General features: G+C 40.5%; 1 protein-coding gene across 5 annotated transcripts in view; it reads left to right on the top strand.

Moving 5' to 3' along the window:
• Positions 1-15,686, top strand: part of PHKB (phosphorylase kinase regulatory subunit beta) — a 246,409-nt gene that overhangs the window by 89,887 nt on the left and 140,836 nt on the right. For all 5 annotated transcript variants that reach the window (XM_032157264.2, XM_032157259.2, XM_032157261.2 and 2 more), the window contains one exon: positions 1,836-1,951. In XM_032157264.2, coding sequence (XP_032013155.1) covers positions 1,836-1,951 — 116 coding nt within the window. The remainder of the gene's footprint in view (positions 1-1,835; positions 1,952-15,686) is intronic.

Raw genomic sequence — 15,686 nt, 5'->3', positions numbered from 1 at the left:
TGTGGTGTTCTCTGTATTTCCTGAATTTGAATGTTGGCCTCCCTTGCTAGGTTGGGGAAGTTCTACTGGATAATATCCTGAAGCCTGTTTTCCACTTGGTTCCATTCTCCCTATCCCTTTCAGATACATGAATCAAACGTAGATTTGGTCTTTTCACATAGTCCCATATTTCTTGGAGGCCTTGTTCATTTCTTTTTACTCTTTTTTCTCTAAATGTCTCTTCTCGCTCCATTTCATTCATTTGATCTTCAATCACTGATACCCTTTCTTCCACTTGATCGAATTGGCTACTGAAGCTTGTGCCTGCATCACGTAGTTCTTGGTGCCATGTTTTTCAGCTCCGTCAGGTCAGTTAAGGTCTTCTCTACACTGTTTATTTTAGTTAGCCATTCATGTAATCTTTTTTCAAAGTTTTTAGCTTCCTTGCAATGGGTTCTAACATCCTTCTTTAGCTGGGATAAGTTTGTTATTACCAACTTTCTGAAGCCTACTTCTGTAAACTCGTCAAAGTCATTCTCCATCCAGCTTTTTTCCATTGCTGGTAAGGAGCTGCGATTGGAGGAGAGGGGGCACTCCTGTTTTTAGAACTTTCAGCTTTTCTGCTGTGGTTTCTCCCCATCTTTGTGGCTTTACCTACCTTTGGTCTTTGATGATGGTGACCTATAGATGGGGTTTTGGTGTGAATGTCCTTTTTGTTGATGTTGATGCTATTCCTTTCTGTTTGTTAGTTTTCCTTCTAACAGGCCCTTCAGCTGCAGCTCTGTTGGAGTTTGCTGGAGGTCCACTCCAGACAGTTTCCCTGGGTATCACCAGTGGAGGCTGCAGAACAGCAAATATTGCAGAACAACAAATACTGCTGCCTGAACCTTCCTCTGGAAGCTTTGACTCAGAGAGGCACCTAGCTCTATGAGGTGTCAGTCGGCCCCTACTGGGACGTGTGTCCAAGTTAGGCTACATGGGGGTCAGGGACCCACTTGAGGAGGCAGTCTGTCTTTTCTTAGAGGGCAAACACTGTGCTGGGAGAACCACTGCCCTCTTCAGAGCTGTTGGACAGGGACGTTTAAGTCTGCAGAAGTTTCAGCTGCCTTTTTTTCACCTATGCCCTGCCTCAACAAGTGGAGTCTACAGAAGCAGTGGGCCTCCTTGAGCTGTGGTGTGCTCCACCTGTAGCTTCCTGGCTGCTTTGTTTACCTACTCAAGCCTCCACAATGGTGGACTCCCCTCCCCCAGCCAGGCTTGCTGCCTTCCAGTTCGATCTCGGACCGCTGTTCCAGCAGTGAGCAAGGATCCATGGCCATGGGACCTGCTGAGCCAGGTGCAGGATATAATCTCCTGGTGTGCCGTTTGCTAAGACCATTGGAAAAGCACAGTATTTAGGTGACAGTGTCCCAATTTTTCTGGTACAGTCTGTCACGGCTTCCCTTGGCTAGGAAAGGGAAATCCCCTGACCCCTTGCGCTTCCTGGGTGAAGCGATGCCCCACCCTGCTTCAGCTCGCCTTCCGTGGGCTGCATCCACTGTCCGACCAGTCCCAATGAGATGAACCAGGTATCTCAGTTGGAAATGCAGAAATCACCCCGTCTTCTGCATTGATCATGCTGGGAGCTGCAGACCAGAGCTGTTCATATTTGGCCGTCTTGGAACGGACCCCTAATTTTTGTATTTTTTAGTAGAGACAGGTTTCTGCATGTTGGTCATGCTGGTCTCAAACTCCCAACCTCAGGTAATCCCTCCCCTCAGCCTCCCAAAGTGCTGGGATTACAGGCATGAGCCACTGCACCCGGCCTATGTCTTGTTATTGAGTATGTCCTTATGTTTCATTTCTTTTTCTTTTAGGTCTCTTTTATTCAAAACCTTGTATTTTGTGTGGAAAGAGTTTACCGTGTGCCTGACTTTGGTGTCTGGGAAAGAGGAAGCAAATATAATAATGGCAGCACAGAGCTACATTCGAGGTAATTTGCTGATTTCTGAGTTTTTTTTTTTAATTAAATGTATGGAATTTTAATATGAAGAAATACTGAAGCATTAGATTGGAACTCTGATTCATATGTTAATTTGCAGCAATTTTTTTCTACCTATGATGCAGATGGAAGTCACTTAAAATTAACACGAAATAGCCCATCCTCAGTGCCCATAAACAGATGCAAGAAAGGAGTAGGTGTCTTTCCCAGCCTCCCAAGGTGTCAGTACATGCATATCAGCCTTCATCATTAATCCACAGCTTGGCCTTTCTGCTCAACCAAGTCATTTTCCTTTTCCTCTTTGAAATCACCTCATTTGAAATGTCAAGTACCTTAAAATTTTCAAACACTACTCGTATGTGCACTGAATATAAAATTTCCTTCCATGTTTTAGAGCTGATTTTTATCCTGACCACAGATGCTTACATTGTTGATGTAAAACTTAACATTCATTGTCATTAGTAAGGTCTGTGATCAACATCTTGAGCTGTGGTTTAGTGCATTTGAATAAGCAACAATAGCTGATAACTGATGTTAGTAGTTTATGAATTTCTTTTTATCCTTAGGGTTAAGGTAATAGCTTTAGTGACTGATTGTCCCTTTCCTAAATCCTAATTTTATGCCTAGGAGATCATATTTTAATAACAAAATAATATAGTTCAATAAGTCCTATCTATGTTGCACTAAAAGATGTAAGAATTTAAGCTAAAAGTTATCACTGTAGGTCAGTTTGGATTATTGGGACTTAAATGAAGTAAAGAAACAGTCTAGAGGCTGGGCACGGTGGCTCACACCTATAATCCCAGAACTTTGGGAGGCCGAGGTGGGCGGATCATGAGGCCAGGAGTTCAAGACCAGCGTGCCCAACATGGTGAAACCCCGTCTTTACTAAAAGTACAAAAAGTATGGTGTGTGCCTGTAATCCCAGCAACTGGGGAGGCTGAGGCAGGAGAATGGCTTGAACCCAGGAGGCAGAGGTTGCAGTGAACCAAGATCGTGCCACTGCACTCCAGCTTGGGTGACAGAGCAAGACTCCGTCTCAAAAAAAAAAAAAAAAACACTCTAGAAAACACTGGTTAAGGGGAATCCAAAGTGTTCTCTATTTTGTGATAGACTAATCACACACACCAAAATAAGTTGACATAAGATATTTAGTAAACTAAAAACCACCTCCAGATCACTAGCTGTGTAACCCTCAGCAAGTTATGTGACCTTTTTATGATTCAGTTTTCTCATCTGTAAAATAAAGATAATAATTTCTACTTTATGTCATTGTTATAATATTTGTTGTCATTGTTGTAATAGTAATAAAGCATTTGAATGCCTAGCATAAAAACTAGAATGCTAGTGTACTTACACATTTAAGAAAATTTTAATAAAAAATAAAAAAATATTTAAATTAAAAGGACTTTCAGATTAATCCTTAACTAACATGGAAACCTTTTTCTATAGGTTTTGTGATTCATGTGAGGAATTTTTACAGTATAGACCAGAATAGTATCAATCAATGAAAAAGTCAGTGAAGTAGAGGAATAATTTGTGGTAAAGCTCATTTCAGACATTAAACAGATTCTGGCAAATGCTAAAATTAGATAGATGATGTTATAATTCAGCCCTCATCCAAATTAAGTTCTCAACATTCCAGATTATCACTCAAATTATAAGAAATTTGATCTGATTAGATAAGATGATTTTTAAAATTTACCTTTTCAGTACATATGATTATCAGATATCTTCCTTGTTTTTTAATAAGCATTTAATATATGTTAGTCTGACCCCATTGTCATATTTTCAGCATGAAATATTTGGACTAGAAGCTTTTCTGTTTATAAAAACTGTAGTAGGCCAGGTGCAGTGGCTCACACCTGTAATCCAACACTTTGGGAGGCTGAGGCGGGCAGATCACCTGACGCCGAGGGTTTGAGACTGGACTGAGCAACATGGTGACACCCTGTCTCTACTTTAAAAAAATACAAAAATTAGCCTGGCATGGTGGCACATGCCTGTAATCCCAGCTACTCGGGAGGCTGGGGCAGGAGAATCTCTTGAACCTGGGAGGCGTCGGTTGCAGTGAGCCGAGGTTGCGCCACTGCACTCCAGCCTGGGTGACACAATGAGACTCCACCACAAAAGGAAAGAAAAAAAAAAAAAAGCTAAACTGTAATAAACTCAGAAAGAACCTTAAATAAAAGTTACTACTGACCCTAGAAAGTGAGGATGTTAGAAGGTCCCTGGTGACAAAACAGTCTCCAACTTGTATTCCTATAACTGAGGTGCCAGTCTTTAAACTGATTCTTTAAGGTTTTTATTTGAAGGCTTGAAAAATCATTATGTGATGTTTGTTGCCATCGTTTGCATGCAAAATTAATCTTAATTGTAGTAGGCCGATTTTGTTCAAATGGATGAGAGATGAAGTTTGTTGTTTAAGTTTGGATGATGGGTTTTATACTTTATTTGACATTGATGTTCTACTTGTCCATGGTATAACACTTTAAAATTCCCCAAAAGAACTTTAACCTTAATTTTTTATTTGGAAGTTTCCAAGGTTAGGTCTTCACAAGTCTGTTTTGAATCTATCACCTCTGATGTCCAAAGGATACATTTTGAAACTGCGAGAGAATTGAACTCCATGTGCTCACGGAGGCAGTGAGGGCTGTGGTAGTGGGCGGCCAGTTTCTTTCTGTGCTTAGACCTGTGTAGTGGAATGTAGAGCTGCTACTAGCCTTGGATCAAGTCACACCTCTTAGTCTGTCTCTCCTATAGGATACCCCAGAACTATTTGGGATTAATTGGATCTATTTTTACTGCTTAATGCAGTATCCTTGTTATATCCTGAAGCTGTTCTCATAATTTCAGACAGCTTGAATTAATACATAGTAATACTTGCCAGAAGTACTTACACTTCCCTTTGTAGTCTGACACTTTCTCTGCTGCTCTCCTTTCTCTGTGCTATACAGTCATCTGTACCAGGAGTCAGAGAGAGAACAGAGCACAATCTGAGTGTTGCGCTGGTGCTCACTAGGGCCTCAGCTGAAGTGACTGGCGCTTCCTTTCCTTGCCACACTGAGTACATCCCTTCTAAGCTGTGAATCCATTTTGTCCTGGGCTTTTATTGGTTGGTAGGCTTTTATTGGTTATTGGCTGTTACCAGGATGATCCTGGCCTCATAAAGTGAGTTAGGGAGGAGTCCCTCTTTTCTGTTGTTTGGAATACTTTCAGAAGGAATGGTACCAGCTCCACTTTGTACCTCTGGTAGAATTCGGGTGTGAATCCATCTGGTCCTGGGCGTTTTTTGGTTGGTAGGCTATTAATTGCTGCCTCAATTTCAGAACTTGTTATCGGTCTATTCAGGGATTCGACTTCTTCCTGGTTTAGTCTTGGGAGGGGGTATGTGTCCAGGAATTTATCCATTTCTTCTAGATTTTCTAGTTTATTTGTGTAGAGGTGTTTATAGTATTCTCTGATGGTAATTTCTGTTTCTGTGGGATCAGTGATGATATCTCCTTTATCATTTTTTATTGTGTCTATTTGATTCTTCTCTCTTTTCTTGTTTATTAGTCTTGGTAGTGGTCTATTTCATTAATCTTTTCAAAAAAAAAACAGCTCTTGGCTTCCTTGATTTTTTTGAAGGGTTTTTGTGTCTCTGTCTCCTTCAGTTCTGCTCTGATCTTAGTTATTTCTTGTCTTCTGCTAGCTTTTGAATTTGTTTGCTCTTGGCTTTTCTAGTTCTTTCAATTGTGATGTTAGGGTGTCGATTTTAGATCTTTCCCACTTTCTCCTGTGGGCATTTAGTGCTATAAATTTTCCTCTAAACACTGTATTAGCTGTGTCCCAGAGATTCTGGTACATTGTGTCTTTGTTCTCATTGGTTTCAAAGAACTTATTTATTTCTGCCTTCATTTCGTTATTTACCCAGTAGTCATTCAGGAGCAGGTTCTTCAGTTTCCATGTAGTTTTGTGGTTTTGAGTCAGTTTCTTAATTCTGAGTTCTAATTTGATTGCACTGTGGTTTGAGAGACAGTTTGTTATGATTTCCGTTCTTTTGCATTTGCTGAGGAGTATTTTACTTCCAATTATGTGGTCATTTTTAGAATAAGTGCGATGTGTTGCTGAGAAGAATGTATATTCTGTTGATTTGGGGTGGAGAGTTTTGTAGATGTCTATTAGGTCCACTTGATCCAGAGCTAAGTTCAAGTCCTGAATATCCTTGTTAATTTTCTGTCTCGTTATCTGTCTAATATGGACAGTCGGGTGTTAAAGTCTTCCACTATTATTGTGTGGGAGTGTAAGTCTCTTTGTAGGTCTCTAAGGACTTGCTTTATGAATCTGGATGCTCCTGTATTGGGTGCACATATATGTAGGACAGTTAGCTCTTCTTGTTGCATTGATCCCTTTATCATTATGTAATGGCCTTCTTTGTCTTTCTTGATCTTTGTTGATTTAAAGTCTGTTTTATCAGAGACTAGGATTGCGACCCCTGCTTTTTTTTTTTTCTTTCCATTTGCTTGGTAAATACTCCTCCATCCCTTTATTTTGAGCCTATGTGTCTTTGCACATGAGATGGATCTCCTGAATACAGCACACTGATGGGTCTTTACTCTTTATCCAGTTTTCCAGTCTCTGTTTTTTGATTGGGGCATTTAGCCCATTTACATTTAAGGTTAATATTGGTATGTGAGAATTGGATCCTGTCATTATGCTGTTAGCTGGTTATTTTGCCCGTTACTTCATGCAATTTCTTCATAGTGTCGATGGTCTTTACCATTTGGCATGTTTTTGCAGTGGCTGGTATCGGTTTTTCCTTTCCATATTTAGTGCTTCCTTCAGGAGCTCTTGTCAGGCAGGCCTGGTGTGACAAAATCTTTCAGAATTTGCTTGTCTGTAAAGGATTTTATTTCTCCTTCGCTTATGAAGCTTAGTTTGGCTGGATATGAAATTCTGGGTTTAAAATTCTTTAAGAATGTTGAGGCTGTGATGGCTCACACCTGTAATCCCAGCACTTTGGGAAGTCAAGGCAGGTGGATCACAAGGTCATGAGTTCGAGACCAGCCTGGCCAAGATGATGATACCTTGTCTCTACTAAAAATACAAAAATTAGCTGGGCGTGGTGGCGGATGCCTGTAATCCCGGCAATTCGGGAGGCTGAGGCAGAGAATTGCTTGAGCCCATTGAAATCAAGAGGCAGAGTTTGCAGTGAGCCGAGATTGTGTCACTGCAACAAAGACCCCGTCTCAAAAAAAGAAAAAAAATACATAACATACACACACCAAAAACCAAAGAATGGTGAATATTGGTCCCCACTCTCTTCTGGCGTGTAGGGTTTCTGCAGAGAGATCTGCTGTTAGTTTGATGGACTTCCCTTTGTGGGTAACCCAACCTTTCTCTCTGGCTGCCCTTAACATTTTTTCCTTCATTTCAACCTTGGTGAGTCTGATAATTATGTGTCTTGGGGTTGTTCTTCTCAAGGAGTATCTTTGTGGTGTTCTCTGTATTTCCTGAATTTGAATTTGGTCGGTCTTGCTAGGTTGGGGAAGTTCTCCCGGATAATATCTCAAAGAGTGTTTTCTAGCCTGGTTCCATTCTCCCCATCACTTTCAGGTACACCAACCAAACATAGGTTTGGTCTTTCCACATAGTCCCATATTTCTTGGAGGCTTTGTTCATTCCTTTCATTATTTTTTCTCTAATCTTGTCTTCTTGCTTTATTTCATTAAGTTGATCTTCAGTCTCTGATATCCTTTCTTCCGCTTGATCGATTTGGCTCTTGATACTTGTGTATGTGTCATGAAGTTCTCGTGCTGTGTTTTTCAGTTTTGTCAGGTCATTTATGTTCTTCTCTAAGCTCGTTATTCTAGTTAGCAATTCATCTAACCTTTTTTCAAAGTTGTTAGCTTCCTTGCATTTGGTTAGAACATGCTCCTTTAGCTCAGAGGAGTTTGTTATTACCCACCTTCTGAAGCCTACTTCTGTCAGTTCATCAAACTCATTCTCCATCCAGTTTTGTTCCCTTGCTGGCAAGAAGTTGTGATCCTTTGGAGGAGAAGAGGCTAATGGTTTTTGGAATTTTCAGCCTTTTTGCACTGGTTTCTCCCCCTGTTCGTGGATTTATCTACCTTTAGTCTTTGATGTTGGTGACCTTCGGATGGGGTCTCTGAGTGGATATCCTTTTTGTCAAGATATTGATGCTATTCCTTTCTATTGATTAGTTTTGCTTCTAACAGTCAGGGCCCTCTGCCACAGGTCTTCTGGACTTTGCTGGAGGTCCACTCCAGACCCTGTTTGCCTGGATATCACCAGTGGAGGCTGCAGAACAGCAAAGATTGCCACCTGTTTCCTCCTCTGGAAGCTTTGTCCCAGGGGGCACCCGCCAGATGCCAGCTGGATCTCTCCTGTATGAGATGTCTGTCGGCCCCTGCTGGGAACTGTCTCCCAGTCAGGAGACACAGGTGTCAGGAACCCACCTGAGGAGGCAGTTTGACCCTTAGCAGACTTGAGGTCCATTGCTCTCTTCACAGCTGGCAAGAAGGGACGTTTAAGTCTGCTGAAGCTGCGCACACAGCTGCCCCTTCCCCCTGTCCCAGGGAGATGGAAGTTTTATGTATAAGCCCCTGACTGCGGCTGCTGCCTTTTTTTCAGAGATGCCCTACCCAGAGAGGAGGAATCTAGAGAGGTAGTCGGGCTACAGCAGCTTTGCTGAGCTGCGGTGGGCTCCGCCCAGTTGGAACTTCCCCATGACTTTGTTTACACTGTGAGGGGAAAACCACCTACTCAAACCTCAGTAATGGTGAACGCCCCTTTCCCCACCAAGCTGGAGTGTCCCAGGTCAACTTCAGACTGCTGTGCTGGCAACGAGAATTTCAAGCCAGTGGATCTTAGCTTGCTGGGCTCTATGGGGGTGGGATCTGCTGAGCTAGACCACTTGGTGCCCTGGCTTCAGCCCCCTTTCCAGGGGAGTGAACGGTTCTGTCTCCCTGGCGTTCCAGGTGCCACTGGGGTATGAAAAAAATCTCCTGCAGCTAGCTCGATGTCTTCCCAAATGGCCACCCAATTTTGTGCTTGAAACCCAGGGCCCTGGTGGTATAGGCACCTAAGGGAATCTCCTGGTCTGTGCGTTGTGAAGACTGTGGGAAAAGTGTAGTATCTGGGCCAGAGTGTACCGTTCCTCACAGCATAGTCCCTCACCACCTCCTTTGGCTAGGGGAGCGAGTTCCCTGAAGCCTTGCTTTTCCTGGGAAAGGCGACGCCCTACCCTGCTTCAGCTCGCTGTCTGTGGGCTGCACCCACTATCTATCCAGTCCCAGTGAGATGAGCCGGATACCTCAGTTGGAAATGCAGAAATCACCTGCCTTCTGCATTGGTCTTGCTGGGAGCTGCAGACCAGAGCTGTTCCTATTTGGCCATCTTGCCAGACTCCTGACTTTTTTAGCTTTTTAAAGTGGTTTTATGTTCTATTCTCTTGACTTTTCTAATAAAGAAAGCCATCACTAAAATATCAGATAAATAACAATCATAGCACCACTTTACTCAGTTTAAGAGGCTTTCAGTGACCCTTTTATTCCATATCGTGCTTATTACTTAAAGTAACTACTTAGTCTTATTAAGTCATTTTTGATATTTTCATCATCAAACTATGATAGAAGCTACTGTCCAACCATTCTGCTTCATTTTATGTATCTTTGCCATACTGAACAATTCACGAATATTTTTTGAAACCATAGTACTGTGAAGTCCTTGTTCTTCTAGGAAATATGATTGGTAGCTCAGGGATTTAAAACAGTGTTAATGAGCAGAAGATTGTGAATTTAGTTCTCATGCTTGCCAGTTACTTTTGTGAATTCCATGGTAGGTGTGAAATTAAATAGACAGACCTATCTTTTCTATAAAAGCTTTGATTTATGCAACAAATCACTATCTCCCAAACAAATGTTGCTTTATTTTAGCTCTCTTCAGTGAATATTAGAATAAAGATGTTAAGGTACCATCTTGCAATAATCAAATCGGTAAATGTTCTATTGATATTATTCATCTACTATTAATATGTTCAATAGCTAATAATAGAATAATTTAGTTTCCTGAGAGTGTCTTGTACCATTAAAATATTTTAAATTTCTTGCAACAATATATATTGCCAACAATAGAAATTGCCATTAAAATGTAAGATCATGTTATGATTGTGTTTGGGTTTCTAAATAGCTTGCTGTTGCCAGAGATTTGAATAACTAGTGGATAATAAATTAACATGTTTGTGAATTTTACTCTAGTTCAGATACAGTATTTGTTTCTTTTTGTTTTTTGTTTGTTTTTGTTTTTTTGAGACAGAGTCTTGCTCTGTTGCTCTGGCTGGAGTGCAGTGGTGCGATCTTGGCTCACTGCAACCTCTGCTCCCAGGTTCAAGCAAGTCTCCTGCCTCAACCTCTCTAGTAGCTGGGATTACAGGCATGTGCTACCAAGCCTGGGTAATTTTTGTATTTGTAGTAGAGACAGGGTTTCGCCATGTTGGCCAAGCTGGTCTTGAGCTCCTGACCTTAAGTGATCTTGCCCACCTTGGCCTCTCAAAGTGCTGGGATTATAGGCATGAGCCACCGTGCCCAGCCTTGTTTCTTTTAAAATGCCACATTTAGATGACAATTTCCAAATTCATCCCATAGCTATTTTTTTGTACCATTAAAGACAGAACCTTGGGTTGGCTACATTGTGTTTCTAAGTACTGAATTTCATATGTGTTTGTCCTTTGAATAAGTTATTTTCTCTTTTCATTTCAAAATACTGTAAATATTTAATAAAATATGTACCTTATACTGTAGGAGGAAGTTTTATGGTATGACTGGGTTAACGGAATGTAAGTTTTTGTGCATTGGGGCCTAAGGGAGGTCCTGGGTCATCGGGAACACATTCTTAAGGAAGAAAGCAAGTTAACAATGAATGTTTTTACACAAACAGTCCACATGTACAACCCCAAGGGACTTTTCTAACCCTTAGGGTCTAAGGCTCTAAAATTCTTGTTCAGATACTACCGTAATTTGGTTACTATTTTACAGTATGCAAAATTGTAATTGGCCTAATTGTTCTGGGTACATGGTAGAGTTTGCAATCTGACTTAGGTTTTTTTCCAGTTACCTATTGTTGCAAATAACCCCAAACTTAGAGGCATAAAAACAACAACAATCTTTTATTATTATTGTCTTACATTATTATTTGTTTTTAAGATGGTAGACTGGGTTAAGCTAGGCAGTTTGTGCTCAGGGTCTCTAATGTGTTTGTCATCATTGTGACTGGGACTGGACTTATCTTGAAGGCTTTGTCACTCAGGTATCTGAGTGTTGACTAAGACCTTGGCAGGACCTGTCCACTGGAAGGCCTATGTGAAGTTTTTCCATATAGGCTTCCTCACAGCATGGTGGCTGGGTTCCAACGCCCAGAATCCCAGGCAGAGAGTTAGGTGGGAGCTGTTTTCCTGTCTATGGCCTAGGCTCAGAAGTCATACAGTGTAAATTCCACCACATCCTATTTGTTACAGTCACTAAGGCCAGCCCATATTCTAGCAGGGGATATTAGACTCCATCTCTTAATGGGGAGGAGTGTCAAAGAATTTCAGACATGCTTTAAACCACCACAGGTCCTTCACTTGGATTTTATTCCTTTAGGTTCCAGCCCTTGTTATTTCTCTCTAGAACAACTTTGGACCTGCAAAGAGCCTGCTGCCATTAGTGTGCTAATACCATATGAATTATCATGAAATTTGTTTAATCTGTGGAAGCAAGTACTTCCTTCACTGGCAGGGAACCTTCACTAGCAGTGATGCTAGGCTGCAGATTAGATTCATTAGGATAGTATCTTAAATCCAGATTATTGGCTCAATTATTCTTGAAAAATCAGGGTAAATTGGTCAGCATAGATTCTAGTAGGGTACAAAGTTTTCACCTAAGAGCAGAAGTAAGAATGGATTTTAAAGCTGCTCTGGGCTTGTTTCCTCATCTTAAAAGTAGAGGGGATTAACAAAAGAAGTGTAAGACTTGTATAGGTTCTTGTACTTGTATATTGAAAACTACAAAGAAATGTTGAGAGATATTAAAGGAGACCTAAATAAATGGAAAGACATCCTATGTTTATGTAATCTATGTAAAAAATCCAACTATCTTTTTTGCAGAAATTGACGAGCTGATTCTAAAATGCACATGGAAAGGTTAGGGAACCAGACTAGCCAAAACAACCTCGAAAAAGAACAAAATTGGACTCACACTTTTCAATTTCAAAACTTACTACAAAGCTACAATAATTAAAATAGTGTGGTTCTGGCATAAGGACAAGGAGATCGGCAAAACAGAATAAAGAGTACGGAAATAAACCCACACATCTGTAGTCAATCGATTTTCACGAACGTGCAAAGACAATTCAGGGGCAAAGGATAGTTGTCAACAAATAGTGCTGGGACAGCTGGATGTCCACATGCAGAGGAATGAATCTGGACCCCTATTTCACACCATATACAAAAATTAATATGAAATAGATCAAAGACCTATATGTAAGAGTTAAAAGTACAGAGTTCTTTTTTACTCCAAAAATATATATATTTATTTTATATCAATTGAAAAGTAATAATACGATGTGATAGGGATGGAAAGATAGAAGATAAATTTTGTGGGAAGATTTTTGCAAATATGTATATATGGTATAAGGAAAAGGAAAATGGGATGAGCTGGGATGTTGGAAGGTGCTATTCAGTGTTCAGCTAAAAACAAGTGATTTAAAAACATGATCCATGGTGGTTGTCTTAGTTTAAGGTGCCACATGTTCATTCTTTTGCCAAGAAATTTACTTATTTTTGGAAAGAACCTGAGGATTTAATCCAAATTCAGCGAAATTCTGCAAACATTTTGGGAAAATTGTTCTCAGTGGAATACTTTAGAAAATGAAAGAAAAGGAAGAGTCAAATGTGACTATGGAGATTTGAATCTTCAGTAACTTAAAAAACAGTGGACAGGTAGCTGGGTGGACCCATTCCAGATGGGCCTGGGCATCATTCTACAGTTGTGATTTTCTTGTAAACCACCATGACTCTTACTGGCTTGGATTAAAGAGGTTGCTCTGTTTTTACTGAAGCCCTCTGGCTATTATCACAACTCTGAGTTCTTCCCAAAGAGGGAAGTGATGTCTTTTCCAAATATCATGAGGCAGTTTTCAATGAGAAATTATACAAGAGAAAACTTTTTTTATGAATTCTCCTTTTTAAAATCAGAGTCATCACACTGGACTTTTTGTGAATGCATTTTCTAGTTTTGAGCTGCAGGAAGTAGACAGCTGAAGAATGCTTGGGGCTATACATGCTGATAAATTATAAGCCTTTATTTGATTGGATGAGGAATGTTCAATGTGTACACTCCAAAAAGGTATCTCAAGAGAACAACATTGGCTTTTGGCAGCTGGTCTAAAAGCCTCTGGATAGCAATTATTTTCTCCTCTTCATTCCCTTGATGAATACACCAAGCCATTCATCATAGAGATTGGATGAAAATATACTTCCTTGGATATTCTTTCAAGAATGATGTTTCCAGAAGAATGGACTCATTGTCCAAGTTCACTTTATTTCCAGAATTTAGTTTCTCCTTTAGGGCTCGATATGATTTTATATTTGCCAATTTTCTGAAGATACCTTCTGTTGAGTGGCCCTTTTTGGTTGCTTTTTAAAAAGGCATATCCAGAGAGGGGTGGGTATGTTGTCATTCTCACAAACATCTGTGAGAGAAGCTCTTAAGGCTGGTAGAGTCATGCACAGGTTGTCCTGGCAAGTGTTAGACCCCTGCCAAAAGAAGGGCTCCTGAACGATGGAAGGAGAGATGGAGTTCCCTGTCCCTGTGGCAGGAGCATAGTGGCTTTAGGATGGCTCATTTTAATTCTGTAAGAATGCTCATGCCCAATGAGTGGACATGGGGCCTTTTTCATGCCAGAAGTGACCCACAGCTGATAATCTTCAGAGCCCAAAATGTGGCCACGAAGTTCACCATGGGCCAGCCCAGGAGAAAGGACTTCCCAGTAGAGATGTGGCCGTTCCCCACTTTGTCCACATAGCTAGCTGTCCACAGGTTCGGCAGTATTTTATTTTTTATCTTAAAGGATTTCCTGCACTTGGTAGACAAAAGCAACACATTGCTGAACAAAAAGAGGTGCAGCTTCTGCCTCCTCCAGCGTCTTTTGAGTTGAGAATCAGCAGGGTGAGATCAGCATCCTCCAGTGATGTGGTTTTGTCATTGTAGGTGTCCATCTTGGAAAATGGACTTTGCCTTAGTTAAAAATACATTATTGCTTAAAAATGCTAACAGTCGTCTGAACCTTCAGTGAGTTGTAAACTTCTTGCTGATGGAAGGTCTTGCCTCAGTCTTGATGGCTGCTGACTGATCAGGCTGGTGGTTGCTGAAGATTGGAATGGCTGTGAAAATTTCTCAAAATAAGACAACAATGAAGTTTGCCACATTGAAGGACTCTTCCTCTCACAGTAGATTTCTCTGTAACACATGATGCTGTTTGATAGCATTATACCCACATTAGAACTTCTCTCAAAATCGGAGTCAGTCCTCCCAAACCCTGCCACTGCTTTGTCAGCTAAGTATGTGAAGTATTCTGAATCCTTTGTTGTCAACTCAGTAATATTCACAGCTGTTTACCAGGAGTAAATTTCATCTCAAGAACCACTTTCTTTGCTCATCCATAACAATCAATTCCTCATCCATTCAAGTTTTATCATGAGGTTACAGGAATTTAGTCTCATTTTATGGTCCACTTATAATTCTAGTTCTTTTGCTATTTCCACCACATCTGCTCACTCTTCTTCCATTGAAGTCTTGAACTCCTCACACTTATCCATGACAGTTGGAATCAGCTTCTTCCAAACTCCTGTTAATATTGACATTTTGACTTCCTCTCACGAATGTTGAATGTTCTTAGTGGCATCTAGAATGGCGAGTCTTTCCCTGATTTTCAATTTACTTTGCTCAAATCCATCAGAAGAATCACTATCTATGGCAGCTGTTGCCTTGCAAGACATTTCTTAAATAATAAAACTTGAAAGTAAAATTAATCCTTGATCCATGGACTGCAGAATGAATGTTGTGTTAGCAGAAATGAAAACATTAATCTCTTTGTGCATCTCCATTAGAGCTCTTGGATGACCAAGTATATTGTCAATAAGTAGTAATATTTTCAAGGGAATCATTTTTTTCTGAGCATTAGGTCTTACCAGTGGGCTTAAAATATTCAGGAAACCGTGCTGTAAAAAGATGTGCTGTCATTCAGACTTTGTTGTTCCATTTCTAGAGCACAGAGTAGGTTTAACATTCTTTCTTAATATTTGAACCCTACTTTCTTTTTTTCTTTTTCTTTTTTTCTTAAATTGTATTTCTATTTAGGGATACAAATGGTTTTTGGTTATATGCATGAATTTTATACTGAGGAAGTCTGGGCGTTAAGGGTACCCATCACCCAAATAATGTACATTGTACTCAGTAGGTAATTATTTATCCCTCAGCCCCCTCTCACCCTCCCGTCTTCTGAGCCTCCAGTGTCCCCTATACTATTCTGTATGCCTTTGTATACCCTTCGTTTAGCTCCCACTTGCAAGGGAGAAGATGTGGTATTTGGTTTTTCATTCCTGAGATACTTCACCTAGGATAAGGCCCCCAATTGCATCCACATTGCTGCAAAAGACATTATTTCCTTCCTGTTTTTTTTTTTG

Source organism: Hylobates moloch, unplaced genomic scaffold (assembly GCF_009828535.3).
Source record: "Hylobates moloch isolate HMO894 unplaced genomic scaffold, HMol_V3 SCAFFOLD_6, whole genome shotgun sequence".
NCBI lineage: Eukaryota > Metazoa > Chordata > Mammalia > Primates > Hylobatidae > Hylobates > Hylobates moloch.
The sequence above is the reverse complement of the archived record's forward strand: the minus strand, read 5'-3'. Positions and strand labels throughout refer to the sequence as shown.